This window comes from Phyllobates terribilis, unplaced genomic scaffold, assembly GCF_046119375.1.
Source record: "Phyllobates terribilis strain yellow unplaced genomic scaffold, ASM4611937v1 Scaffold_7__3_contigs__length_470593459, whole genome shotgun sequence".
Classification (NCBI taxonomy): domain Eukaryota; kingdom Metazoa; phylum Chordata; class Amphibia; order Anura; family Dendrobatidae; genus Phyllobates; species Phyllobates terribilis.
This window is the reverse complement of record NW_027362767.1, coordinates 44,337,826-44,363,467: the sequence shown is the minus strand read 5'-3', so window position 1 is coordinate 44,363,467 and position 25,642 is coordinate 44,337,826. Positions and strand designations below refer to the sequence as shown.

At 48.4% G+C, this 25,642-nt stretch overlaps 1 protein-coding gene across 1 annotated transcript; it reads left to right on the top strand.

Annotated features, from left to right (window-relative positions):
- The first annotated feature begins 194 nt into the window (after positions 1–194).
- GMFB (glia maturation factor beta) lies at positions 195–9,809 on the top strand. Its single transcript, XM_073638460.1, has 7 exons — positions 195–339; positions 3,787–3,883; positions 4,448–4,497; positions 4,881–4,932; positions 5,397–5,477; positions 6,122–6,195; positions 6,482–9,809. Exons 1-7 carry the CDS (start codon positions 337–339, stop codon positions 6,551–6,553), a joined length of 429 nt encoding a protein of 142 aa, XP_073494561.1. The 5' UTR covers positions 195–336; the 3' UTR covers positions 6,554–9,809.
- Positions 9,810–25,642: the final 15,833 nt, after the last annotated feature.

Below are 25,642 nucleotides of genomic sequence, written 5' to 3'. Positions count from 1 at the left end.
CTCTAGAGTTATTAGCTTGGACTAAATGATAAAACAGATGAGGTTGTAAACTGTGTGCGCCACTTTTATAAGTCAGACCACAACGAGCACACGCACCAAATCGGATTACTGTGGAAAATATATGAGCTTGCCCTTTACAAAGATGGCAGCTCGCGTTGGTTCTCTCACAGACCACGCCTATTGATGCCAGCTTGGCTTTCTGATTGGGCTGTTCCAAAGTCACGTGACGTTAGGCTTATTTTTTTTTTTATTTCCCCCCTATTACACAGGGTGGTGGTTCAGTATTCCAGACACAGCCGGAGCTATTACCGCAGTATTGTCAGCCAGGGAGCGGAGATGGTGAGTGGGCAGCGGGGACTTAACGGAGGGGACGCCGCTGTGACTGACAGGAGATGCGGCAGCCCCAGCCTCCTCCCTCCCCTTCATTCCTGGGAGACTCCTCGCTCGCTGCACAGGAAATGCAGCCTGAGGGCTGGAAACTTGACATCAGCTTTTCCCTCCTGACACTGGAGTTTGGGCGGCTCCGGGCGCAGTCAGCAGAAACCAGTGAAAGTTATGTCTGCAGTGCAGTGTACTACGGGGGGCAGGCGGCAGGGGGCGCTGCTGGCATTGCTGTCTATGGAAGTTTAGGCTATGTGCCCACGTTGCATTTATGAAGCAGAAAATTTCTGCTGCATAAATGCAAGTCCTCTCCCGGAAAAACGCATGCGGAATTCCGCACGCGTTTATCGCGCATTTTTCGCGCGTTTATCACGCGTTTTCCACATGCGGAATTGCCTTGCGTTTTTTATGCATTGGACAAAGGCAATTCCGCTTGCGGAAACGCACAATTAAATGACATGCTGCGGATTTTTGAACGCGGCATAAACACTGCGGAAAAATCCGCAGCATGTGCATAGAACTTGCGGAATCCCATTGGGGACCATGGGGTGCGGATATACATGCGTTTTTCAAGCGTTTACGCTGCGGAAATTCCGCAGCATATGTGTGCCCACGTAGCATTTTTCAAGCGTATATGCTGCGGAATTTCCGCAGCGTAAACGCTTGAAAAACGCATGTATATCCGCACCCCATGTTCCCCAATGGGATTCCGCAAGTTCTATGCACATGCTGCGGATTTTTCCGCAGCGTTTATGCCGCGTTCAAAAATCCGCAGCATGTCATTTAATTTTGCGTTTCCGCAAGCGGAATTGCCTTTGTCCAATGCATAAAAAACGTAAGGCAATTCCGCATGTGGAAAACGCGTGATAAACGCGCGATAAAAACGCGTGCGGAATTCCGCATGCGTTTTTCCGGGAGAGGACTTGCATTTATGCAGCAGAAATTTTCTGCTTCATAAATGCAACGTGGGCACATAGCCTAAATGCAAGTCCTCTCCCGGAAAAACGCATGCGGAATTCCGCACGCGTTTTTATCGCGCGTTTATCACGCGTTTTCCACATGCGGAATTGCCTTACGTTTTTTATGCATTGGACAAAGGCAATTCCGCTTGCGGAAACGCAAAATTAAATGACATGCTGCGGATTTTTGAACGCGGCATAAACGCTGCGGAAAAATCCGCAGCATGTGCATAGAACTTGCGGAATCCCATTGGGGAACATGGGGTGCGGATATACATGCGTTTTTCAAGCGTTTACGCTGCGGAAATTTCGCAGCATATACGCTTGAAAAATGCTACGTGGGCACACAGCCTAAAGGCTATGTGCCTACCATGCAGAAATGCTCCGGATTTTTTCCTGAGCGTTTCTGCATCTCCCTGGCGGATTGTACATGTGGATTGTACATGCGTTTTTCCTGCCAGGGACATGTGGATGTGAAGCGTTCTTCACATGGGTTTCCACATGCGGGTTGACAAGTGATTTTAGCATCACTTGGAAAGTGCTTGACAACTTGGTCACACAATATAAATCCATGCAAACAGCATGGATTTATATAGTGTGACCGTAAAGAATGGTAACAAATAAAAAATAAATCTATACTTACCTTCTGATGGCCCCCGGTGTCTTGCTTTGCTCCGTCCTGGCTTGCTGGCAGCTCGCGGTACACTGAAGGACCTGCCGTCACATGACTATGACTTCAGCGCAGGTCCTTCAGTGTAGTCTACCGCGATCTGCCAGCAAGTGAAAACCAGGACACCGGGGGCCATCAGAAGGTAAGTATAATATTTATTTTTTATTTTATTCTTTTTTTTACAGGTTCTATGGTACCCGGGTCCGGAGGAGAGTCTCCTGTCCTCCACACCCGGGTACCATCCGCACATTGAAACGCATATTATCCGTGTGTGCAAATGTGCTAACACGGATAATATGCATTTCAATGCAAGTCAATGGCGGCAATTACGCTGCGTGTCCGCAAAATTAATGGACATGCTGCGTATTTTTCCGCAATGATAATCCGCAGCGAAAATTTTGGCAGCATGTGCACAGCATGCGGATTATCATTGGGGAACATGACAGACCTTCTACCAAGCGTTTTTTAAGCGTTTCTGCAGCATTTTTGCCGCTGCATAAACGCTTAAAAAACGCATCTTGGGCACACACACTTATCACTTACATATCAATTTACCCAACAGTCCTATGGACCAATCATCCTGGAGATGCGTGTTGTGATGTAATGTATGTACACAGTGACTGCACCAGCAGAATAGTGAGTGCAGCTCTGGAGTATAATACAGGATGTAACTCAGGATCAGTAATGTAATGTATGTACACAGTGACTGCACCAGCAGAATAGTGAGTGCAGCTCTGGAGTATAATACAGGTGGTAACTTGATATGCATATTGCAGTGTATGTTTGTAATGTGCATATACTATAGACAAGTGATTGAAATACGGCTTGAATTGTAACAATATGGTTTATAATCCTACTGTGACCCTAAGTACGGCTTACCCCCTAAGGCTGGGTGCCCACGTAGCGTTTTTCAAGCGTTTATGCTGCGGAATTTCCGCAGCGTAAACGCTTGTGAAACGCTAGGTAATCCGTACCCCATGGTCCCCAAGGGGATTCCGCATGTTCTATGCACATGCTGCGGATTTTTCCGCAGCGTTTATGCTGCGTACAAAAATCCGCAGCATGTCATTTAATTTTGCGGAAGCGCAGCGGAACTCCCGCCATTGACTTGCATTGAGACGCATAGAATGCGCGTCTGTACATTTCTACAAGCGAATTCTATGCGTCTCTATGTGCGGATGGTACCCAGTTCTGGAGGAGAGAAGACTCTCATCCAGACCTGGGTACCATTGTACCTGTAAAAAAAAGAATAAAATAATAAATAAAGTTTATACTCACCTTTCCGAAGGCTTTTCTGCATGCCTGCATCGCTGAAGGACCTTCGGTGACGTCACAGTCATGTGACCGCAGGCCCTTCACCGCTCTGTCTCGCGATATGCTGGCAGCCAGGAAGCAGCGCTGCAGCCACGCCTGGGCATCGGGGGTGAGTATAGCTTTATTTTATTTTTACGGTTCACACTGTATAAATCCATGCCGTTTGCATGGATTTATACAGTGTGACCTAGTTGTCAAGCACTTTCCAAGTGATGCTATCGCCTGGAAAGCGCTTGTCAATCTGCATGTGGATCCGCATGTATTCCGCATGTATTCTGCAGGAAAAACGCATGCACAATCTGTATGCGTTTTTTTCTGCAAGGGAGATGCAGAAATTTTCTGCTTCATTTCTGCATCGTGGACACATAGCCTAACAGCGGGATTTTTAACCATCCTGATTCCAGAGGACTTCTGATACGCTGGGTGATTTACTGGGTTTTCTTTTTTCTGTGTTTTTTGTAGAGCGAGTCCCTGGTTGTGTGTGAAGTGGACGAGCAACTTGTGGAGAAGCTGAAGAAGTTTCGATTCCGCAAGGAGACAAGCAATGCTGCAATTATCAGTGAGTGACGAGTCAGTGCAAGCGATAGATTACTCTGTAAATCACTGACAGCTGGTGGGTCCTAGTGTACTTATAGGAGGGTCTCAAGGGTGCTCCCCAACCCTTCATGTCTATAAAAATATTTTATAAGCTTCTAACTTTTTAAAGTTGTCCAGAATTACAAAATTGGCTGCATTCTTGCAGAAATGGCATCACTCCTGCCCCCAGGTTGTGTGTAGTATTGCTTCAATAGAGCTGCAATACTTTTTGCTGCTTCTACAGGTAGTGGCTGGGCTCCGTCAGGCCGTGGCGACTAGGGTGGAGGCTGGGCTCCGCCAAATGACACCTTGATATCTGTGATCCGATGTCTTATTCTAGATAAATCTTAATATGTAAATGAGCTGTTAAGATCTATGGACCGGACATGGATCTCCCTGAGAATCTGCCTCCAGAGCTTATTATATATGAGGGGGGGGCGATACCAGTGTGCGGCTCCAGGTCTCTCTAGTCTGACGGCCACAGGCCACTAATGTGGGCGCTGGATGCTGTAGATCGATTTTCTAATTGTTTTTTTATTTTTTCTAGTGAAAATAGACAAGGACAGACGTCTGGTCGTCCTAGAGGAGGAACACAAGGTCAGTACCACATGGATTTTATTCTTTATGTTAGAGGAATATACTGGACCCACATACAGGCCACAATCATTAAATGACTAAGTCGAGTTCCAGTTGTTGCAGAAGTACAAGTCCCAGCAAGCCCTGTCGGCCGACAGTAGACTAGCTGCAGAGCCACTGGTCCGGTCACTGATGACAGAGCAGAGGGGTATTGTGGCACCAGAATATAACACACGTCTGGGCAGAGCGGCTCCGCAGCGTTCACTGCTCCCGGGTGATATACAAATACCACTGTGATTAAATCCTTGTGAGCTGCCAGGAGAGTCCCCACGGCTCTGCCCGCTCCGCAATTATCGCTCCCACAGCTCCTTCCCTAGTAATTGCTGCTTCTCTCTTCTGTGCAGGGTATTTCTCCAGATGAACTCAAGGATGAGCTTCCAGAGAGGCAGCCCAGATATCCTTTTATGTATGGCGTGCTGAGTGATGGAGATTCCTGCTACACCTCTCTCTGCCACACAAAACCTGCAGAAAAACACCATCCTGTCCTCATCCCCCACACAATATTAAATCCTCTAATATGTCCAGGAGCTGTGCCAATTCTCATGCACTGTAAATCGCCATCTCTTTTAAAGTAGCCGATTCCTCTTCAGCATTCTGCCAGCACTGTAGGTGTGGGAACTTCCCTTCCACACTCTCTAGTATGAATTTCACCTGGTGTTTAATATCATTTCCAAAGCCGTTCCCTTTCTCATCGGAAGTGAGCAGTGGTGGGGAGGAGGGGGACAAAAGTAATTGCAATCTGAAACCAGATTGTGTGCATGCCCTATGGTAAGCCAGGAAAAATATATATCCACTGAGGACTCTCAGATCTAAGTATTTTTCTATGCTGAGCTGGAAGTTTCCTTAACTTCGCCTTACATTCATAGTGTACAGCTATAAATACCAGCACGAAGACGGGAGAGTGTCTTATCCATTATGTTTTATTTTCTCCAGCCCTGTAGGTAAGTCCAGCACTTACTAATAGGTGTCAGAAAGCTGCACTGTACTCGAATAGTTAAACACACAGGTGACATCTAGAAATAGTCTGCAGAATGGTTACCGTAAAGCGCCGTCTTCCTGACAGCCGTGTACTCATCTCTTCCCTTTTAGAGCACATGCACGCTCGCCTGAGTTGAGTGTGCATTTATATGGAGGGGTCAGGAGGAATTATGGTCAGCTGACAGCTTTAGAATACACCGCCTTAAAGGGGTTGTCCACCACTGGACAATCAATTCTTAATCACTCCATAGTCCTCTTCTGCAGTGGGGTCGTTCCTGCCATGTTGGAGTCATTATGTGATGAGACCTCTGCAGCCGATGTTATGCCGCGTAACCACTGATCAGCTGCAGCGGTCTCTTGATAGAACAATGTCAAGCGACCACTGTGATGGGAGAGTCTGCACCGACAGCTCAGGAATGGAGCTGCTGCAGGAGATGAGTATGGAGTGATTAAGAAGGCACTGTCCAGAGGTCTCCTCTGCAATAATGGGGTCATCTTGGACATCCCCTTTAAATCCTCATCACTATTTTATTTTTTTCTCGGTAGGGTCAGATTTGTATGTGCACTTTTTTTTTCTTGCTGTTATTTTGTTTTCTTGCTCTTCTAGGGTGTAAACCAGAACAGCAGATGATGTACGCTGGGAGCAAAAATAAACTCGTCCAGAAAGCCGAACTTACAAAGGTGATTATTATTTTATTACGCTCGTACATTACCGGTTTGTTTTGACAGTGTTAAACATTTTGTATATAATAAACGTTAGTACCATGGAGACAAATAGCTCTGCACGGGAGCTGTATACAGAAAACCGTAAGAATTAATTTAATTTTTTTGATTGAAGAGTATGTTCAGCCTTGCTCCAAAGAACCCGCAATGAAATATGGTTACAAATATATACACACCCTTTTATATGTTCTAGCATTGTAAGAAATGTAAACATGAAAACTTTTTTTTTTTTTTTTTCTTTAAGGTATTCGAGATTAGAAACACCGAAGACCTGACCGAAGAATGGCTGCTCGAGAAACTGGGATTTTTTCACTAATCTGTCTTTTTCTATGTAAATTGAGCCTGGAGTATATTCCCTCTATACTTCACATATCTCACGTCCGCCCACTCTCCAAGTGTCTGTGCTGCAAAGATGTGCAGGGTTTTTACTTTTTTTTTTTTTTTCTTAATGTAAATTTAGTAATATCGTGCAACACTAATCGGCTTAACTCTTTCACTGCCAGGAGCCATCGGCCCTGAGCCGTGTGCAGTGGGAGACACAAGTACTGGAATATCTTATCCTGACCACACTGGACGACCAGCATTTACTAACCAGATCTACCTCTGATGAGGCTTTATTATACCCACTTGGTTTATATACCTACCTGGCACACATGGTATATACATCTACTTTGACCTACAGTCGCCGCTGTCTGGCCGTATATTATGTTTTCTGCAAATACGTGTTTTTGGCTAATTCAAAGTGATATGATTTTATTTGCGACATGTACCATCAGGGTCATAATGTGACCTATTCACATGAGATGTAACAGCAGCATATACCGATCTATGGCTGCACAAACTGTGTCGTGGTCAATGTCGCCCTGTAGCCCCAGCCTTTGGGTTCCTATTGATTGACTGCAAGCAGAGATCTTGGAGAATTGATGCAGATTGTATATTGGTAAATTTATGAACTCCATTCTAACCTCTCAGTACGTGGGACGACATCCAGAGTCTACATTCTTAATTGTAAGTCTGTGATAACTTCTAGAACGGTTTAGGTCTGACCTCTAATGCCCCACTTAATTGCCAGACCTGGGGTCCCATGTTCCCCATTGGAATGGAGTGGTGGCCGCACACGCTTGGTTCAGTCTTTCTCCATCAGACCCTTAGAGAATGAATGAATGGAGTGGAGTGAGTGAGTGCGTCCGTCCGTCCGTCCAGTCTTTACTTAATTCATCGGGGGGATCACCGTTATCAAAGATATATTTTTATCACTCGAATACTCTTTTGATTAGGCAAATGTGCCATTCAGGACTAAAGTAAAGCTGGGTGACAACCCTTGAGCCCTAATAGGAGCTGGTAATGGGCATTGTATGGTAACATATGTTAGCATTTCTGCTAGTGAGGAGCACAAGTGCTCATTACTCAAGTTTGCATCGGGTGTGCACCAAGTATCGTGGGTGCTCAAGTCCCCGCATGTTTTCCGGCTGTTAGTCACAAAGCATGCGGGGATTGCCTGACATACATGGGCAATCTCTGAATGTTTTGTGGCTTTCTAACAGCCGGAAAACATGTGGGTACTCGAGCACCCGCGATACTCTGTGCAAACTCGAGGAGCGAGCACTTGCGCTCATCACTAAGTTCTGCCCATACAAAAACAGGCGCCACTTCACTCCATGCTGACAGCTTAAAAGCAACCTGTTCCATTTTTGTTAATCGGTCAGACTGACCTCACACAGTTTTCAGCAGAGCTATCGCAGTGGATTTTGCAAAGTTGTGGACAGACATTGCTGGTGGCTGTGGGATACTTCGTTCTCAGGTGGTCCAAGCAGGGCCGGATCGGACCCTCCAATATGAACCGAATACCAGTTATTTGCTAATTTTATGTTTTGTTTTTTCTCGGGAGCAACTTTTCTGATTACTGGGCATAAGTGACACCAGGGGGATTGCATGATGAGGCTAAAAGTGCAGTCACATATCAGCACTATTACCATGCCGCCCCTGCCCCTTCATGTGGTGCCATGTGGACCAGCGATGGCACGAGCACTTGCACACATTCCTGCATTTTTAGGGACCCAGGAAATCCGAGGCGACACACTCCAGGGGGGCCACATTGGAGTGTAAGCTCATAGTCCATTTGTGTTTCCTGGGGTAAATATATTCTTAGCCCATGAAATCATGCCGCCTTGTTGGGTCACGACGGTCGTATTCGTTGCAATCTACATAGTTTTTTTTAATTTTTTTTAATATATATATATATATAAAATATATATATATATATAATTTGTTTTTTTCCATTCCTGCATGATGCCTGTGAGTCCGTGATGGATATGCTTCTGAGCAGCCTTGCATGCGGTCCCGTGGCACATCAGTGTATCCTGCGATACCGGTCGGTATAATGTGCTCTTTATATATGGCTTTCTATTAAGGCCGTGTCGCATTTGTGCAGGAGACGAGGGTTTGGCACCCGGACATTCTGGAACAATGTTTACAACCCGCGCAGTCAAAAATCTCTACAAATTGCTAAATTTTTCTATCTGTACCTCAATGATGTTCTTCTGATTTAGGAGGCTCTACTGTCTCCTACATGCATTTCCTATCAAAAAATGATTAATTTGAAGATTTTTTTTCTTCGGACTGCGTTGTAATTCTTCTGTTATTCCTCCTGGAAAAGTATGGCTAAATTGTCACCTCGGCATTGCCCTTGTTAATGGGTGCGTTAATCTACCCTCACACTATCCAATCATTGATGACCAGGTCGGAGTTGGTAGACAGGTGCCTTATTTACAAGGGACATCCAATGGATCGTACGTTTCCAGAAATAATGAGAGGAACGGCACAATGCAGAGCTTTAATAAGAAAAGCTCCAGGATTATTTCATAGGAAATGCGAGTAGGTAGAGCAGACATTAAAAGGGTTAAACCACAAAACATCATCTATGATCACGAAGGGGTCTGACCCTCTTCATGATTCCAAAATTGGGGGGGGGGGGTTGCGCTGCAGCTCCTATGTAAAAGTGTTCCTGCACGACCACCTTCCCCATAGACAGTGGTCACATGTACATATTACAGCTCCACTGGCAAGGTGACAAACGACCCCCATTCTCATGCTCAGAGGGGGTCCCAGAGATCAGATTGCCATCAGTCATGCAGTTACCATCTGAATAGGTGGTAAATACTGTTGGTGCATTAACTTCTTAATACAAGACCCTGAGGTTCATTATTGGGGGCCCCACCTCACATCTGGATCTGTACACACTACAAAAACAGTTTATAAATGTTCTGGCCTCAGAGATCAGCACCAACTGGAGCTGGGTATGGAGTAGGGGCCCCATGGTCACCAGGAACGTGCCGCTCGCCTCTGTATATGAAGCACATCAGACACCGTTTCATTTCTTCCCCTTGGATAACGCATTTTACCGTGTGACTGTTTTTTGCCTTTTGTATACTATGAGACTCATTGCTGTTTACTATGAATTCTCCGCTGCTGCCTGCCGTCGGTTCTAGACTCTTCCACCTCTGTTTTACCAGTGCCAGCGTTTTGTGCGTTCATTTCTGTTGGTTAAATAAACACATTTTGAAAATGGTAAATTGTGCGTCTTAATTTACGGAAAAGGTTGGTGCTCGTCGACAGTGGAGACCCAGACTTCACAAAAGGAGGAATAACACTTTCTGGCCATTATGTGACTCGTATCCTGCAATTACCAGTTTTCCCTCCTGCAGATTCTTAAATTTTCATTTGTCTCTGGGCTAGTGGGTGCAGAGTAGCTGCTATGATGTCTCCCATACACAGCACACATGAGGGATTCCTGTCTCTACATAGCACATGCTCAGCAGCAGTATGGAGTATTATACAGCAGTAGAGAGTAGTGTAGCTGTGAATCCAGCTCTGGGGGTAAGATGAAACACTAAAAAAGCAACAGTATGATCTGTCTCTCTGCCTTTTAAAAGGGATACAATAAATTAAAACCAAATAAGGTGCATCATGGCCCGGCCAAAGATTTAAAAGCCATAAGCGCTCAGGATATCGGCATTCAAGTACCTGCCAAAGAAGTTCGCAAGACCCTGGGCCAGCTGCCAAGAAGTACGGAAGCGAGTCAGACTAGGGTCCTGTGCATCTTTTTGCTCTTTTAATTTTTTGTATGGGTCATGAAGTACAATAATTAAATATGACGTGGTCATAAGCTACAACTTTGGCCACAAGCAGTTCTTAAAGGGGCTGTCCAACTTAGTGGACTTTTTTTTATTACTTAAATGCATGCAATTGGGGGGGGGGGGGGAAACATTTTTGCAATTGGATTTCATTAAAAGTTTGCATTGTTTGCCTTCTGTAGCCTCACTTAATCACATTTTGGTCAAAGGAGAATCTGTCTTTCAACACCCTAGAGCTAGCTAAGAGTCTTTCATTTTCCTCAACATCACACATTCAATTGTATCCACATCCTGGATGCAGATACAGTTGAAAGCAATGATGGAGGAGGACGTGTCAGCTGACGCTCACTCCTCCATCATTCTCCCTGTGTATGTGATGTGGATACATTGTGACCCTGGGCGGAGTGGTGCAGGGGATCAGGTGACACTGCAGAGACCAGAGCAGCAGGGGAATGGAGAGGTGAGTTTTTATTGAGTACATCGTGGGTTCCATCATACTATTTGGAGGGCTACGTGGGGGCCATCATACTGTGTTGGGGAGGAGGGAAGGTATTGTAGGGTCGTCATAATGTATGTGGAGGAATTTGCTGTGTGGATATCTTACTATGTTTGGAGGGGAGGGGGCACATTTTTGGCATCATACGTTATGGTGACCATGAAGATGCTTCAATAGGAGCAAAGTTACTTTGTAAACTCTGCAAAGTTCTGGGAACTGCTGTTCTGTGACCCTGCTACATGCAAACACTTTTTTTTTTTTTGCAGGGTGAGGAGGGGGAAGTTAGGGGTGCTAAATTAGAAATCATGGGGCCCCATAGAATTTCTGCTATGTACGACCCTGCTTTAGAGACTTCATTGCCCCTGGAGACAGCCTTATCCTTGTATCTAGTGTCCACTGAGTCCTGTTCTGGACGCTCAAGATTTAAGATTGAAGGGGACAGGGGTGGAATTGGGATCAGGCAACTGCTGGGACACAAGTGATCACCAATGGACATTGCTTCTCTGATGGACAGGCTGGACACTTCACCATGGCAAACTCATTTTTTCATAAAATAAATCTGCATTTGAATGCTTACCACCGAGTGGATGTACAAAAAATAGAATTAGACTTACCGGTAATTCGGTTTCTAATAACCCACCACGACAGCACACAGGAGGATGTAACCCCACCCTAATAGGGACAGGAAATATGAAGAGGATTAAATAGCCCCTCCCTCCAGTGTTATTACAAAGGACCACAAGAGTATAGATGCTTCAAATTTTTATTTCTACTGATCCGACTGTCGTAGAAACAATGAGCAAAGGGGAGGGAATAACCCGTGCTGTTGTGGTGGGTTATTAGAAACCGAATTACCGGTAAGTCTAATTCTATTTACTCTAATAACCCCACACGACAGCACACCGGAGTTAAACCAAAGATATACTAGGGAGGGACAACAGCCTGAAGGACCTTCCTTCCGAAGGCTAAATCTCCAACGGACATTAGATCTAGTCTGTAGTGTTTGGAGAAAGTATGAATGGAGGACCATGTGGCAGCTCTGCAAATCTGTTCGATGGATGTGCTGGCTTTCTCAGCCCAGGAGACAGATATCTCCCTTGTAGAATGGGCCTTGAGCTTTTCCGGAGGAGGCGGATCTTGGATTTGGTAAGCCTCTGTAATTGTCCTCTTAATCCAGTTGGCTACTGTGAATTTTGCTGCTTTCTTTCCTCTGTTTGGACCTTGTGCATGGACATATAGATTCTTGTCTTTCCTTCCTTCTTCTGTTTCCTGAAGATAGTGCAGTACTATTCTCCAAACATCCAGAGTGTAGAACTCCATTTCTTTCTCGTTTTTTGGGTTGTCACAAAACGATGGAAGAATTATTTCCTGAGATCTGTGGAAATTCAAGACCACTTTAGGTAGAAATGAAGGGTCAAATCGGAAAATTAGACGATCTTCCAGGATTCTCAGGGAGGGTTCGTTGACCGAAAGGGCCTGTAGTTCACACACTCTCCTGGCTGTAGTTATTGCTACCAGGAAAGCTGTTTTCCAGGCCAGCCTGTCAAGTCTTATGGTTGATAAGGGCTTTGATCAAAGTACAAGTTTAGCGCTGCTACCTGGACCTTAAGGGTACTAGGTCCGAGGCCTTTGGCCAGACCTTCTTGTAGGAAATCAAGAATTTGTGCTACATCGGCCCTATGAGGGTCTGGGTGACTAGGCGCACACCACTTTAAGAAGGTCTTCCAGATCTTATGGTAAATGGTGTCCGTTACAGGTTTCCTGCTCTTCTGGAGAGTTTTGATAACTGTCTGAGAGGCCTCTTGTTTTTAATATCAAGAATTCAGAACCAGGCAGCCAGGTGTAGTCTCTCGCGGTCCGGATGGTGAATGGGTCCCTGGAGAAGAAAATCTCTGATGGGAGGAAGGATTAGAGGGCCCTTCACACTCAGACTGGTTAACGTACCGAACCAACTTCTTTTTGGCCAGAAAGGAGCCACTAGGATTACTCTGGTCCCTTCGGTCCTTATCTTTTGCAAGGTTTTTGAAAGGATAGGCAGCGGGGGGGAGGGGGGGATACGCTAGTTTGAATTCCCATTGATTGGCGAATGCATCTACGTCCATGCAAGGATCGTTTGGATCAGGGGGAGAAATATTGAGGTACCTTCGCGTTCTGGTGTCCGGCGAAGATATATACCTCTGGATAGCCCCATCTTTCGATTAACATCAGGAAGACGTCTGGGTTTAGACTCCACTCTCCTGGGTGAATCTTTGTTCTGCTTAAGAAATCGGCCTGGACGTTGACTGAACCATTGATATGAAGAGCCGACAGGGATAGAAGATGTTCTTCGGCCCAGGAAAATATTTTCGCAGAGACTGCTTTTAAGCTTTCGTGTCTTGTGCACCCCTGATGACGAACGTGGGCTACTGTGGTGATATTGTCTGAAAATATCTGTATGTGGGTTTTCTGGAGCAGAGGCTCTGTTGCTCTGAGGACTTCCTCTACGGCCTTTAATTCTCTGAAATTTGATGAGCGCTGGCTCACCTCTTTGGACCATATACCCTGGAATAGCTCCTGGGAGACTATGGCTCCCCATCCCTTCCCTCTGGCATCCACTCTTACGGTTACTAGTGGATTCTGGATCCATGGTACTCCTCTGTTTAGATTCTTCATGCTCAGCCACCAGAATAGACAGGTTTTTACCTGTGCTGGTATAGGAATTCTCCTGTTCAGAGACAGTGGAGATCCGTCCCAATTCATAAGGATGTGGGTCTGTAATGTTCAGGTATGTGCCTGAGCCCAGGCCACCATCTGGATACAGGATGTCATAGATCCCAGGACTGACATGGTATTTCTCAATGATACCAATCTCCTGCTTCTTAGGACATTGATCTTTGCTTTTAGCATGACCTGTTTTTGTTTGAGCAGAAACGACATCTGGCTGTGGGAATCCAATAGTACTCCTAGAAACATTTTTGTCATGGAGGGAACCATATCCGATTTTTTGTGGTTCACTAATCAGCCCAGAGAAGATAGGATCTGAGTGGTCAACTGTATATGCTCTTGGAGTAATGGTACTGAGTAGCCGATTAGTAACAGGTCATTTAGGTATGGTACTATTGAAAACATTCTGACCCCTTATATAAGCAAAGACTTCTGCCATGACCTTTGTAAATATTCGTGGGGCTGATGATATCCCGAATGGGAGAACATTGAACTGATAGTGGACTATCTGTTCCCCCTGAGCCACTATGAATCTTAAGAACTTTCTGTAAAGTGGATGTATGGGGATGTGGTAGTATGCATTCTGGGGATCGATTGTGGCCATGACATGGTCCTGTTCTATCAGAGGGACCGTCGATCTGATGGATTCCATCTTGAATCTCTGGTAGTGAATATACTGATTCATTGGTTTTAGATTGATTATAATCCAGTGCGAGCCATTTGTTTTTTTTATTAGGAAGAGATTAGAATAATGTCCTCTGCTTATCTCCCCTGTAGGAACCAGGGATATCACCCCTGAGGATAAAAGGTCTGTTAGACCGGATATCAGGGTGGCCTGCAGACTTTGAGAAGAGAGCCGCGTTATCTTTACTCTCTGTGGAGGATAGGAGGAGAATTCTATTTTTACTCCAAACTCAACTGCCCTCAGGACACATGGGTCTGAGCAGATTTCTCTCCACTGAGGGAGAAAGTTCGAGATGCGGCCCCCGACTGTCTTGACGTCATGGTTTATTCGGACGTTGGTTTTGGGAGAGAAAAAGATTTTTGCCCCCTCTTCCTTTTGGGTAGCTCCACTGACCTGTTTTCTCTTTACCCCTATATTGAGGGGGTCGGCTCCTGGGAAGGACGAAAGGGCCTTTTCCTTACATCACTAGGTTCCGGGAGGGCTTTCTTCTTGTCTGAGGCTTTCTCGAGAAGATCATCTAGGGCTGGCCCGAATATGTATTTCCCTGTAAAGGGGATGGAACACAATTTCATCTTTGATGCCACAACACTGCTCCAGGATTTTAACCATAGGGCCCGTCTCATGAAGTTTGATAACCCAGATGCTCTTGTGGCCATTCTCACCGATTCTGCAGAAGCATCTGCTAAAAACCCCGTAGCTTTCTGGAGAAGCGGTAGGGATGCTAAGATGTCTTCTCTGTGGGTGCCTGAGACTAGGTGTTTCTCCAGTTGATCTAGCCAACGAGCCATTGATCGAGCTATGCCCATAGAGACTGCGTTGGTGTTTAATAGCGCTGCCAAGGTCTCCCAGGACTTCCTGAGTAGTCCCTCCATCTTGCTTTCCAAGGGGTCCTTTAGCTGAGAGGAATCTTCAAAAGGGCAATGTGGTCTTCTTTGCCACTCATGCAATCTGGATATCCACTCTTGGGACTTCGGACCAGCATTCTGCTGTCTCGTTGTCTACAGAAAATCTATCCTTTAACTCCGTAGGGGTATTCAACTTCTTTTCAGGAGACTCCTATTCCTCTAGGACTAAGTCCCTAATACTCTGGTGTATAGGAAACACCAGTTTCTTCCTGGAACGCAACCCCCCAAACATCTGATCCTGTACTGTCTGGGGAACCTTCTCTTCCTCCACCTCCATAGTTCTTCTTACCACCATAAGGAGTTCTTCCAAGTTATCTGATGGAAAGTAATATCTTTCTCGCTGAGAGTTATCAGGAGTTGGACTCAGTTCACCTTCCTCTGGAAGATCTTCCGAGATATATATCTCATCTTGAGAGTCTTCCTCCCTTCCCTCTGGCGGGCTGATCTTCCTCTTTTTGGCTGCTGGGTGTAACATACCTGGCGGCGTCCTTGCATGGTGGTCCATCTCCCACTGTGCACTGGCTTCCCTCCTTGCTGTCTGTTTGTCTGTTTTGGCTGCATAGGGCGACGCCCGCTGAACTTCCTGTTTCTTGTACCTGCTGCGGACACGCCCCTGTTGCACCTTCAGCCTATTGCTGTCCATCTTTGGGTATTTATACCACCTTCTTCCTCAAGATGGCGCCTGAGCATTGTGTCCTGTCAGTCGGCTTTTTGTCTCTGACGTGCCAGGTCCTATCCTGTTTTCCTGCCTGTTCTCCAGTTCTGTGTCTGAACTGTGGTCTGTTCTTGTGAACACGCTTCTAGCCTGTTCTTTCGCCTTCTAGGGGCTGTATTCCTAGATCTGCCTGTCTGTGCCTTGCGGTATCTGTTCCCGTCTGAACAGAGTCCTGTTTGTGTCCCAGCCTTGCTGTATTTGTTCCCGTTTCTCTGTTTCCAGTTGTCTGTGCCTTGCGGTATCTGTTCCCGTCTGAACAGAGTCCTGTTTGTGTCCCAGCCTTGCTGTATTTGTTCCCGTTCCTCGGTTCCTAGTTGTCTGTGCCTCGTTTCTACTTTTGCCTTTTCTCCCTTTTCCCTCTTTGTCTGTTTTCTGCGTCTTTCTGCAGAGTCTGAACTTGCTCCTAAATTCCTTCTCGTCGTCTCTGTACCTCTGTTGTGAATTTAGTGTACGCTCGCTACTTCTTTGTAAGTACTGTGTGTGCTTCCGGTTCTGCCTTTCCTTCTCCGTCTGTTCTTTTTGAACAGAGTCCTATCCCCCTGCCTTGTCTGCCGCTCTGCGGTTTCCGCTCTGCTCCTGCCTTGTCTGCTGCTCTGCGGTTTCCGCTCTGCTCCTGCCTTGTTGTCACGGGTGTGTTGCCACGAAGATCGTCACGAGTACACAGCCTGACTTCTCGCAGCTGACTTGTTGGTGCTTTGTGTTTTTTCGGCAGTGAAGGAGTTAATTCTCTCTCTCTGGGCTAGCTGAGGTCCAGCCTCGCCCAGCTGCAATCAATGCTTCTTTAGTGAGACTCCTTCATATTCCTGCAGGTCTGTTTGGGAGGTGTCGGTGAAAGCTTTTCATTCAGACTTACAGAGCGGATCGTGGTGTTTGGAGTTGCTGAGATAAGTGTATTTGGAAGTGTTTTTTCCCTTTCCTCGCTTTATCATTTATCTCCTTTCCCGTTGGTGTTCCCTCTGTTGTAGTTGTGTAGAAGTTGTATGCAAGGTGGTTTTGGTTTTTCCCTTGTACTGTCTCGTTCGTCTATATACTGTGTGTGGGCATATTATTTCTGGTTCCCAATTGTTGTGATCGGGGTCCTTCTCAGGACTAGATTACTGAGGTGCAGGGATCCTCAGGAGGTAGGGGTTACGCTGGCGGCCTGGACCTCTGTACCTTTAACAGTACCTCCAGGTTGAGGGATTAGTCAGGGCCCCAGCTTAGGGTCAGCTTAGGCCCCCTACCTCCAGTATTCTGTGACAGTGTGACATTTGTTCGCCGCTCTGCGGTTTCCGCTCTGCTCCTGCCTTGTTTGCCGGTCTGCGGTTTCCGCTCTGCTCCTGCCTTCTTAGCCGCTCTGCGGTTTCCGCTCTGCTCCTGCTTAGCTTGCCGCTCTTGCGGTTTCTGCTCTTGCCTTGCTTGCCGCTCCTGCGGTTTCCGCTCTGCTCCTGCCTTGTTTACAGCTCTGCGGTTTCCGCTCTGCTCCTGCCTTGTTTACCGCTCTGCGGTTTCCGCTCTGCTCCTGCCTTGTTTTCTGCTCTGCGGTTTCCGCTCTGCTCCTGCCTTGTTTACCGCTCTGCGGTTTCCGCTCTGCTCCTGCCTTGTTTGCCGCTCTGCGGTTTCCGCTCTGCTGCGGCCTTCTTAGCCGCTCTGCGGTTTCCGCTCTGCTCCTGCCTTGTTTACCGCTCTGCGGTTTCCGCTCTGCTCCTGCCTTGTTTGCCGCTCTGTGGTTTCCGCTCTGCTGCGGCCTTCTTAGCCGCTCTGCGGTTTCCGCTCTGCTCCTGCCTTGTTTACCGCTCTTGCGGTTTCCACTCTGCTCTTGCCTTGCTTGCCGCTCCTGCGGTTTCTGCTCTGCATCTGCTCGCTGCTCCGGCAGTCCTGTCCTGCTCTGCTTCTGCTCGCTGCTCCGGCAGCCCCGTCCTGCTCTGCATCTGCTCGCTGCTCCGGCAGTCCTGTCCTGCTCTGCTTGTGCTCGCTGCTCCGGCAGTCCCGTCCTGCTCTGCTCTTGCCCACCACTTCGGGCGTTCCCTCTCTGCTGTGTTTGCCTACCGCATCTGCGGTTCTGTGACCCAGTCTGTACTGGGTCTTGTCCTCTCTGTGCTCCAGCCCGTCCTTTCGGCCAGTACCTCCCTGCCTGCATATTCGCCTGTATCCACCCGTCTGCATACCTGCCGTGTTCGCTTATATCCACCAGTCTGTGCCAGCCTAACCTGCCTGTTCCAGTAATCCCTGTGTGGGTCAACCCCCGTGTCCGGAGTTTGACCTGGAGTAGCACCTGGTCCCTCTGCCCGGTTTCTCCCTGGTGCACTGGCGTCGTATGCCGTCGTGCCATCTTGGTCGGATCGGCCAGATACTTAGTCACGCCCCTCCAGGCACTCTCCGGTTCATGGTCCAGTGGAACCACTTCTCCCGCACACGCCAGTCAGTCCGGGCGTGTGCATAACACTGGGAAAGTAGACGTAGTATCCTGACTAGGTGAGGGTGTAGGGAGAGCGACTGAGGCTAAGGAGGATTTGATTTCTTGACGTACAATCCCCTTTATTTCTTCCATTAAGAAAGGCTGTTCCTGCCTGATAATTTTCTCTGTACAGTCCTTGCATAGGGGCTTTCTATGGGAGGACGATAGCTTTTTGGTACAGACGGGACATCTGCATGACGGTTTAGCTTTGTCTCCAGATGCAGGTTACTTGTCCCCCTACAAGAGAGGGGAGAAGGGAAAGGGAGCTATAATCACTATTACCTGCATCTGGGAGATGGACTACCAGTGCCATACTTACTGGGACCGGACCGGCGCTGGGCTCTACAGATACTGAGCGAGAAGACGCTTCAACAGACATGGTTTTGTCCTACCTGCAGATGTCTTCCTGTCCAGAGCTCCTTTATTGGTGACTGGACAAGCGCCTCCCTCTGATTAGAGGGCTCCTTCCCCAGTGTCCAGGTGAAGACAGCCTGTTTTGTTCCTCTGTGGAACGCATAACCGCCGGAAGTGACATCATCATCCACCGCCCGGCGTCCGACGTCACTTCCGGCGCAGCGGTGTGCGCTCCACATCCCGGAGAGAAGAGGAGGAGGAGGAGGAGATGGGCTGGAAAGCTCAGAGAGGCCTCCGGCCAGAACATCCTGCAGACTTTGCCGAAGGCGCGGACAGGAGGAGGGGGTCCCAAATCCAGAGGAGATGGGAGCAGCGCATGTGAGGAGGAGAGGTAAACCGCTCGATCCTCTGCTGCCCGACTTGTAGTTTTCTCCCCAGTGCCTGTCGCTGGCCCAGCACACCGGGGCTGACCTCTTCATCTCTGATAGGGACAGGAAATAACACTGAAGGATGTGGGAGGGGCTATTTAAACCTCTTCATATTTCCTGTCCCCAGGGCCGGCGTCAGCACCTGGGCAAGTGCCGGGGCCCTGAGCAGGCGGGGGGCCCACTTGCCGTCGGACACCCCGTAGCGCTATGGGACCCATGAGCGGAGGAGAGCGGTGCCAGCACAAGCTCCCCCCCCACTTGCTCAGGGACCCGGCACCCGGCGCAATACTTACCTCTCCCCATGCCTCTGCAGTAGGTCCTGTCTCTTCCGCGGCTGCAGCACAGTGACGTCTCAGGTCAGAGGGCGCGGTGACGTCTTTCCACCGTGCTCTCTCCTGAACCGTCACAGCGCAGAGCGGGAAGACACCAGCGCGCGTGACGAGTCCAGCGGCAGCAGGTGAGAAGTGAGGTGAGTATTTGATTTTTTTTTTAATTGTATGGAGGCATGGGACATTATATGGTGGGGTGGGGTGACATCGTGCATGGGGCATTATGTAACGGGTCTGGGAAGTGGAACCTCTGAGCAACTATACAAAGGGGCAGTCCTTGTAAGGAAGTGGGTGGCTCCCAGGGAAGGCGGGCAGGTAGTCACGGCAAGTGACAGGGACAGTCTCTGGGTAGAAGGGCAGGAGGTCACGGCAAGTGACGGGAACAGTCTCTTGACAGGCGGATGGTCACGGCAAGTGACAGCAGGGTAAGAGTCTCTAGACGGGCAGGTGGTCACGGCAAGTGACAGCAGGGAAAGAGTTTCTAGACGGGCAGGTGGTCACGGCAAGTGACAGCAGGGAAAGAGTCTCTAGATAGGCTAGTAGGCAGGTAGCAGGTGAGCGCTCCCAGGTGAGCGGACAAGAGTCTCTGGACAGGCAGGTGGTCACGGCAAGTGACGGCAGAGCGTCCAGGTAGGCTAGCAGGCAGGCAGCAGGTGAGCGCTCCCAGGTGAGCGGGCAAGAGTCTCTGGACAGGCAGGTGGTCACAGCAAGTGACGGCTAAGCCTCCAGGTAGGCTAGCAGGCAGGTAGCAGGTGAGCGCTCCCAGGTGAGCGGGCAAGAGTCTCTGGACAGGCAGGTGGTCACAGCAAGTGACGGCTAAGCCTCCAGGTAGGCTAGCAGGTGAGCTCTCCCAGGTGAGCGAGTAAGAGTCTCTGGACAGGCAGGCAGGTATCAGGCTGGTATCTGGCAGGTACTTCCTGGTCCGCAGGCGGACTGATCCATAGACAGACTGGCAGGTGCTGGTAGGCAGACTGTCGGAACACAGGATAGCAAGCAGGTAAGCAGATATCAGGCAGGTATCAGGCAGGTATCAAGCAGGAATCTGGCAGGTGACTGGCAGGTAACTGGTAACGGGACCTGAGGGCTGAAGCAGAGTTGAAAGGTTTTGCAACAACATTGCTCGGGCACCTCCATTTTGGAGGAGGTGCCTTATATATGGTGAGGTCCTCCGGCCATTGGCCGGGGACTCCTTAGGACGGCGCGCGCGGCCCCTTTAAGAGAGGGAGAGCGCGCGCGCCCTAAGCACAGAGGCCGGGAAGCAGCGCGCGCTGCCAGCAGAGCGGGAGGAAGACGCCGGGCACGGAGCGGAGAGGTGAGGGGAACGGCGTCCCTGCCTACCAGGAGGCAGGGACGCCGACACTACACATTATAAGTGAGGGGGGGTGTGTGACATCTTGCATGGGGCATTATAAGGGGGGGGGTTTGTGACATCCTGCATGGGGCATTATAAGTGAGGGGGGGTCTGACATCCTGCATGGGGCATTATAAGGGAGGGGGGGTTTGACATCCTGCATGGAGCATTATAAGGGAGGGGGGATGTGTGACATCCTGCATGGGGCATTATAAGGGAGGGGGGGATGTGTGACATCCTGCATGGGGCATTATAATAGAGGGGGGTGTGTGTGACATCCTGCATGGGGCATTATAAGGGGGGGTGACATCCTGCATGGGGTATTATAAGGGGGGGGTGACATCCTGCATTGGGCATTATAAGGGAGGGGGGGTGACATCCTGCATGGGGCATTATGTGGGGGGAACAGCCTGCGTGGGGCATTATGTGGGGGGGCACAGCCTGCATGAGGCATTTTGGGGGGGGGGAAACAGCATGCATGAGGCATTTTATGGGGGCCAGTATTCTGTATGGAGCGTTATATGGGGGCCAGTAACCTGTATGGAGCGATTCACCGGTTTCTGAGCTATTGTAGAATTTACAATAGATATCACTCATGTAATGTAAGAAGTGAAATCTTTGGCCTTGTACTAATATATATATATATATATATATATATATATATATATATATATATATATATATATGTATATATGTATATAGCTCAAAAAAATAAAGGGAACACTCAAATAACACATCCTAGATCTGAATGAATGAAATATTCTCATTGAATACTTTGTTCTGTACAAAGTTGAATGCGCTGACAACAAAATCACACAAAAATCATCAATGGAAATCACATTTATTAACCAATGGAGGCCTGGATTTGGAGTCACCCCCAAAATTAAAGTGGAAAAACACACTACAGGCTGATCCAACTTTGATGTAATGTCCTTAAAACAAGTCAAAACGAGGCTCAGTATTGTGTGTGGCCTCCACGTGCCTGTATGACCTCCCTACAACGCCTGGGCATGCTCCTGATGAGGTTGCGGATGGTCTCCTGTGGGATCTCCTCCCAGACCTGGACTAAAGCATCCGCCAACTCCTGGACAGTCTGTGGTGCAACGTGACGTTGGTGGATGGAGCAAGACATGATGTCTCAGATGTGCTCAATCGGATTCAGGTCTGGGGAACGGGCGGGCCAGTCCATAGCTTCAATGCCTTCATCTTGCAGGAAATGCTGACACACTCCAGCCACATTAGGTCTGGCATTGTCCTGCATTAGGAGGAACCCAGGGCCAACCGCACCAGCATATGGTCTCACAAGGGATCTGAGGATCTCATCTCGGTACCTAATGGCAGTCAGGCTACCTCTGGCGAGCACATGGAGGGCTGTGCGGCCCTCCAAAGAAATGCCACCCCACACCATTACTGACCCACTGCCAAACCGGTCATGCTGAAGGATGTTGCAGGCAGCAGATCGCTCTCCACGGCGTCTCCAGACTCTGTCACGTCTGTCACATGTGCTCAATGTGAACCTGCTTTCATCTGTGAAGAGCACAGGGCGCCAGTGGTGACTTTGCCGATCCTTGTGTTCTGTGGCAAATGCCAAGCGTCCTGCACGGTGTTGGGCTGTGAGCACAACCCCCATCGGTGGACGTTGGGCCCTCATACCACCCTCATGGAGTCGGTTTCTAACCGTATGTGCAGACACATGCACATTTATGGCCTGCTGGAGGTAATTTTGCAGGGTTCTGGCAGTGCTCCTCCTGTTTCTCCTTGCACAAAGGCGGAAGTAGCGGTCCTGCTGCTGGGTTGTTGCCCTCCCATGGCCCCCTCTACGTCTCCTGGTGTACTGGCCTGTCTCCTGGTAGCACCTCCAGCCTCTGGACACTACGCTGACAGACACAGCAAACCTTCTTGCCACAGCTCACATTGATGTGCTATCCTGGATGAGCTGCACTACCTGAGCAACTTCTGTGGGTTGTAGAGTCCGTCTCATGCTACCACGAGTGTGAAAGCACAGCCAACATTCAAAAGTGACCAAAACATCAGCCAGAAAGCATTGGTACTGAGATGTGGTCTGTGGTCCCCACCTGCAGAACCACTCCTTTATTGAGTGGGTCTTGATAATTGCCAATAATTTCCATCTATTGTCTATTCCATTTGCACAACAGCATGTGAAATTGATTGTCAATCAGTGTTGCTTCCTAAGTGGACAGTTTGATTTCACAGAAGTTTGATTTACTTGGAGTTATATTCTGTTGTTTAAGTGTTACCTTTATTTTTTTGAGCAGTGTATTTCTCTGCGGTATCTGTGCATCATGAATCGTGGTATGTGTTAAAGGGGCCCACTGAGACTCTTTCGCCCAGGGCCCACAAAAACCTGGAGCCAGCCCTGCCTGTCCCTATTAGGGTGGGGTTACATCTGCCGGTGTGCTGTCGTGGGGGGGGTTATTAGAGAAATATATTTTTTTAAATCAAGATACACTTAAATATTACAGGGAACATACAAATATAGGAAATGCACATAAATACATTTTGGACTTGCTATAAAAGCATTTAAATAGGATCAGATCTGAGACTGCGGCTTCGGGTTTTGTGATGATGAGCCTTTTACAGTCTTCTTGGGCAGTAGGCTTGAATGGATATCTGGCAGGACACCTCCTTCTGCAATAATGACCCCATTAAACAGTTTGCCCAGTTCCTCCTCCAATCTGACAGCCAGTTGGATGTGTCGGGGCTGGATCCTACATTTCTTGTATTTGGCTACGTTTCCCGATAGCTCTAGGACCTCCGTGCACAGGTATTCCAGGACGGCTGCTAGATAGACGCTGGTTTCATATGAAATCCTCTTGGCAGATTGGGAGGACTTCTGGATCTTTTTTTACTAGACATGATTTGAACGGAAGTCTCCTCTATTAATCTGTGGAACTAGTGTTCCTGGCCAGCCAATAACATCAGATACCCGCCGGCTCCATGGGCACAAGGCCCTCATCACACTAACATCCAGCCAGGATCCACCATTTTCTGTAACGTGCCAGGGTGTTGGACACGATATTCGCCTATGGCTACCTCCCTGGGCACTATTACACACAGCGGGTGCACCTTTGACGCTACCAAAAGGGACAAACCTCCCCAGTCCCAGATGTTCAACCTGTTACACTGGGTGTAAAAATGGCTGCAACCCAAAGCCTGACCTTCAACACAGATGGTGGAAAGAATGGTAGTGGTCCGAAATCCGAGCAAAGCTGGGTTGCCAAAGAAGATCCCCAGAATGCCGATGACCTTGTGAGCACGACCGAAAAATATGTTCCCAAAAATATAGGCAGGGTTCTTGGAGGTACAAGGTCACCCTCATATCAAGCATGAGAGTCACGTTCTGATTAATTTAAAGCCCTGTAGGCTCTGTGTGTTGGCAGATTGTGAAATCCTGAAAAGCCAAGGCAATAAAATATATATATATTGTAAGGAGGCGGTGTTCACACTGTGCAGTAACTGAGGCAGTGACCCAAGCAAGTCCAACATAAACAGCTTTTATTTCAGCAACTCACGGGCTAACAGAAAGTCCTCCGGTTCGCAGCCGGGTTAACAGAAAGTCCATACACAATGGTTGCCGGGGACAACAGCCATACCGGGCCGCTCAGAGCCTAACAGGTGCAGAGTCTTCCCAGGCGGGGGTTCAGCCACACTCAATCCTGCTGAGCTTTCCTGCTGTGCTCCTAGCAGGTTGCAACATAGAACAACACTAATCCTTAGTGCAGGGATTTTAAAGGACCTGTGGCAAGAGCCACCGGAAAACCCGGGTTGGAGGGAGGAGGCCACCCCACTGCCTCCTGTGACCTCCTCCAAGAAATGAAGGCCCTGCCGGGTTTTACTTAATCTGCTTTAGCCAGGTAGTCTGACCAGGTCATTGCTCACCTTCATTCCTGCATTGCAGCCGCAGCTGTGTCTGTGACTGCAATGCACTCCAATGGATTTAATAGGTCTCTGTACACATTCTAGGTGATATATAACGTCCCTCGTATACGATTCCGGTCACTGCCTCACATATCCCCCCCCCCTCTGTTCAAACTTGTGGGGTTGAACATTTCCCACCATACAGGGTGCCCGGGACAGGGCATCCGTGTTTGCTTGCAACTTCCCAGGGCGATGTTCTACAGAGAAACTGAAATTTTGCAGTGACAGGAACCACCTGGTGACTCGCGCATTCCTCTCCTTGGCATTCCTCATCCATATCAAGGGTGAGTGGTCCGTCACCAAGCGGAACTGACGCCCGAGTAAATAATAACGTAGCGATTCCAAGGCCCACTTAATAGCCAAACCCTCCTTCTCTGCCACGCTATAGTTTTTCTCTACCGGGACAAGTTTTCTACTCAAGTAGGTGACCGGGTGCTCTTCACCATTCACTTTTTGTGACAATACCGCCCCTAGGCCTACCTCCGAGGCATCTGTCTGTACAATAAAGGTTTCCTTGAAGTTGGGGCTTATGAGGACCGTCTGTCGACACAGAGCCAACTTCATGGACTGAAAAGCTTCTTCTGCCTGAGGGTTCCACCAAACCATTACCGATTTTTTTCCTTTCAAGAGATCGGTCAGGGCCGCCGTTCGCCCAGCAAAATTAGGTATAAACCGGCGGTAATACCCAAGGATGCCAAGGAACGCCCTCACCTGTTCTGTACTTGATGGTTTAGGCCAGTTTTTTATGGCCTCAACTTTATTGATTTGGGACTTGATAGCTCCTCGGCCTATCACATACCCCAAATATCGGGCTTCCTCTAGCCCTATCGCACATATTTTTGGGTTTGCCGTTAACCCCGCGGCTCTGAGAGAATCCAGCACTGCTTGTACCTGTGATAGGTGCGTATGCCAGTCGGTGCTAAAGATGAT